The sequence below is a fragment of the Myotis yumanensis genome, unplaced genomic scaffold, assembly GCF_028538775.1.
Source record: "Myotis yumanensis isolate MYYU_CA2020_CCGP unplaced genomic scaffold, mMyoYum1.0.hap1 SCAF_7, whole genome shotgun sequence".
NCBI lineage: Eukaryota > Metazoa > Chordata > Mammalia > Chiroptera > Vespertilionidae > Myotis > Myotis yumanensis.
In genome coordinates this window covers 69,083,410-69,087,257 of record NW_027223758.1, presented here as the reverse complement: position 1 = coordinate 69,087,257, position 3,848 = coordinate 69,083,410, and the positions used below count along the sequence as shown (strand labels likewise).

General features: G+C 43.1%; 1 protein-coding gene across 1 annotated transcript; it reads right to left on the bottom strand.

Annotated features, from left to right (window-relative positions):
• Positions 1 to 442: 442 nt before the first annotated feature.
• Positions 443 to 1,589, bottom strand: LOC139013507 (WAP four-disulfide core domain protein 10A-like). Its single transcript, XM_070419516.1, has 2 exons — positions 1,531 to 1,589; positions 443 to 533 (listed from the first exon to the last, which is right to left on the bottom strand). The coding sequence occupies exons 1-2, from the start codon at positions 1,587 to 1,589 to the stop codon at positions 443 to 445; spliced, it is 150 nt and encodes a 49-aa protein (XP_070275617.1).
• Positions 1,590 to 3,848: the final 2,259 nt, after the last annotated feature.

Genomic DNA, 3,848 nt, shown 5'->3' with positions numbered 1-3,848 from the left:
GGCTCTTGTGACTCCAGGGTGAGGATGTTCTCTTTAGCACTGGGGGATGCCACCCTTGAGCAGTTTCTCCCCCTGGGAGTACTGGTTCAGTGAGCAGAGCAACAAGAGGGCTGGGCTTCTGGGGACCTGGCAGGAGTGCATGGGCCAAAGGGAGAGAGAGCAGAGAAGCATGACAAGGGGAGAGGGATCAGGGACCAGGACCAAGAGAGATGGGGGTATGCTGGGGTCTGCACTGGGTTCTCAATGATCACAAGCACTAGGAATAAAATAGGCAGGTCCTAGGGCATTTGCTCTGGTTTATTTGTCAGAAACAAGCCATACAGACAGTGAGGAGGGTGGCATTGCTATTGACAGTCCTGTGCCTGAGATTTGAGGTCTTTGTTCTTTAGTGTTAAATGGAGGGCTGGGGGAACAGGATGTATAGCCCAGCCCCCTGTCCCACTCAGAGAAGCTTGCTCATGCAAATTCTCCCACAGAGGCTTAAACAGCACGTGTCACCTGCTTGACAATCTTGGTCTTGTTTACAGACACGTCTGGACAACAATACATTGAATGTCTTCTTATAGACCTTGATGTCTTTGGGTGGTGGTGTACCTGAAACAGCAGAAGCAAGGTCAATATACTCCCCCAACCCCGCCACAGAGCACCCTTTTAAAATGAATAGCCTCCTTCAAGACCCGAGACACATCCCACTCATGACATTCTTAGACTTTTTAGGCATCTCACTTTCTGCCCCTCACAAAATCCTAGTGATTAATAGTATCTTCAATTCATTACCTCCATTCTCCACCAATACAGATCAATGCCTGGGCTTCCTGACCCTCTCCATACTTCTGCAGGCAGGACCCTGTCTCTCATATTATTCATGGCCTTGGTGAAGTTACCCCAAAAATTACACTCTGACTCTGAGAACTCAGAGCAGTCTAAGACCTCTGTAACCCCTCCCCTTACTGTCCAGAATTTGCAGAGTCCAGAGAAGATTAACTTGCCTCTCCACCCTCTCCTCTTGTCACTGTCTGCCCTTCCCCTCAACATAACATTTGTAATATTTTTCTTCCACTGTCATTATCCTGGTCCTCTAATAATAATTTTAAGTTGACGCTTTACACCCCAAAATTTGCTTTCCCAATATCCTTTAATTCTAGACCCACTCCCATAAACATCTCTGGATGTTGATCTGTGACATATGTGTATAAATCAAGGGATAGTTGTTTTGTTTTACTGTCTGACTCAGCTCTGTGCACCTTTCACTATTGTATGCACCATATGTCTCTGGACTTTGAGAATGGAGAATAAAAAGATGTAGGTTGCCCTCCAGTCCCATCACTAGTCCCAGGGCCCAGTAAGAGGGCTGGAAGGCCATGATTTGGAAGGACCCGGAGTCTTTAAAGTCCTGTGGTCAGAGCTGGATGTGCTAAAATGTTCAAGTCCCAGGTCGTCCTTAGCTGGACACAGCCCCTTCTTCCCCCTCCCCATCCCAGCCACTCAGCACATCACTTACATGGCACATTCTTATTACAGGGTCCTCACTGGGCCTGCAGCAGCAGAACACAGAGAAGCAGGATGGGCAGCAGAGCCTGGGTTGGCATGACTCAGGCCAGAGCAGTGAGCTCTCCGTCTGTCACAGACTTTCATGGAAGCTGGTGTGTGGAGGGAAGGTATGAAAGAGCGGGTTATTCTGGGCTCCTCCCTGCCTCCACTGGCCAGGCCAGGGCAGGGCAAGGAGTCCTTGTGTCCTCCCCTGTGCCTGCCCGTTCCATGGCCTGTTCCATGCAGAGACTGCCCTTTCTGTCACATAACTAACCCTCTCCTTTTGCAAACAGAACTTTTTTTCCTGCAAGTTGTAATCTATTTCTATTTTTTAATTATAAAAGAATTTACAGAAAACAGAAAAATATATATAACTTAAAAATGATGATAATCTCATTGTGTAGAATTAACCTGTGTCTTGTTGTATAGTTGATCTTGAACAACATGGATTTGGATTGCACAGGTCCACTTAGCCTCGGGTTTTTCCATAAATACTGTTGGCCCTTGGGTATCCTTGGATTTCTCATCTGCAGCTTTCAGTAACTGTGGATTGAAAACAGTATTTTTGCATTTCAAACCCAGAATAAAAACAATATACTGTTTTACATCTGCCATTGGTTGAATGTGTGGATGCTTAAGGGCCAACTATGGTTAAGTTGGGGAATCAAATGTTGTAAGTGGAATTTTGAGTGCATTGGTGTTTGCACCCCTAACCCTCATATTGTTTAAGGGTCAACTGTGTTATCTTTTTTGTTTGTTTGCATATTTAAGATAAACAATTCTGTTCTCCTCACATCTTGAACCACTAACCTGTTAAAAAATATATTTTTATTGACTTCAGAGAGGAGGGGAGAGGGAGAGAGATAGAAACATCAATGATAAGAGAGAATCATTGATCTGCTGCCTACTGCACACCCCCTTCTGGGGATGGAGCCTGCAACCGGGTCTGTGCCCTCACCAGAATCGGGCAGTGACCTCCTGGTTCATAGGGCAGTGCTCATCCTCTGAGCCACACCAGTGGGCGGAATCATCCACCTTTCGTTACCCATCTTGTCCCACCCTCATTTAATTATGTAAATGTTTCACAAAACATGGTTTTCCATAATTGTACAGCTCTCCTTTAAAATAAATACCTATTGTCAAGCATTTGTGTTGGAGCAATTACTCATTATCTAGACAATATCATGTTGAGCATTTACTCATAAATTCTTAATTTTTGAAAGAACTAAATGTATTGGGGTAACACTAGTTAAGAGTTACATAAGTTTCAAGGGTATAATTCTACACTACATCCGTATATTTCATTGTGTGCTCACAACCAAAGTCTAGTAGTCTTCTTTTGTCACCATATATATTATGAACCTCTTCATTTTCTTCATCCTTTCCCCACATCCTTTCCCCACAGATAACCATCATACTGTTGTCTTTATCTATGAATTTGTTTATTGGTTTTGTTTGTTCATTTGTTGCTTTCTGTTTTATATCTTGCATATGAGTGATTTTCCATCTGACTTATTTTGCTTATCATGGTACTTTCAAAATCTACCATGTTTTTGCAAATTTCATCCTTTTGTTTTTTAAATAAGTATGTTTCACTCAACAGAGGATGAGTGTCAGTTTCCTCAAATTCTGTAGGACACTGCATTTTATATCTTATTTTTTTCTTTATTGAATAAGGTATTACATATGTGTCCTTATTCCCCCTTTACTCCCCCACCTTCCACTCATGCTCTCCCTCCCTGGTGTCTGAGTCCATTGGTTTGGCTTATATGCATGCATATAAGTCTTTGGTTGATCTCTCCCCTCAACCCCATGCTCCCCTACCTTCCCTCTGAGGTTTGACGGTCTGATTGATGCTTCTCTGTCTCTGGATCTATTTTTGTTCATCAGTTTATGTTGTTCATTATATTCCACAAATGAGTGAGATCATGTGATATTTATCTTTCTCTGACTGGCTTATTTTGCTTAGCATAACGCTCTCCAGTTCCATTCATGCTACTGCAAATGGTAAGAATTCCTTCTTTTTTTACAGCAGCGTAGTATTCTATTGTGTAGATGTACCACGGTTTTTTAATCCACTCATCTACTAATGGGCATTTAGGCTGTTTCCAAATCTTAGCTATGGTGAATTGTGCCGCTATGAACATAGGGGTGCATATATCCTTTCTGTTTGGTGTTTCGAGTTTCTTGGGATATATTCCTAGAAGTGGGATCACTGGGTCAAATGGGAGTTCCATTTTTAGTTTTTTGAGGAAACTCCATACTGTTCTCCACAGTGGCTGCACCAGTCTGCATTCCCACCAGCAGTACACAAGGGT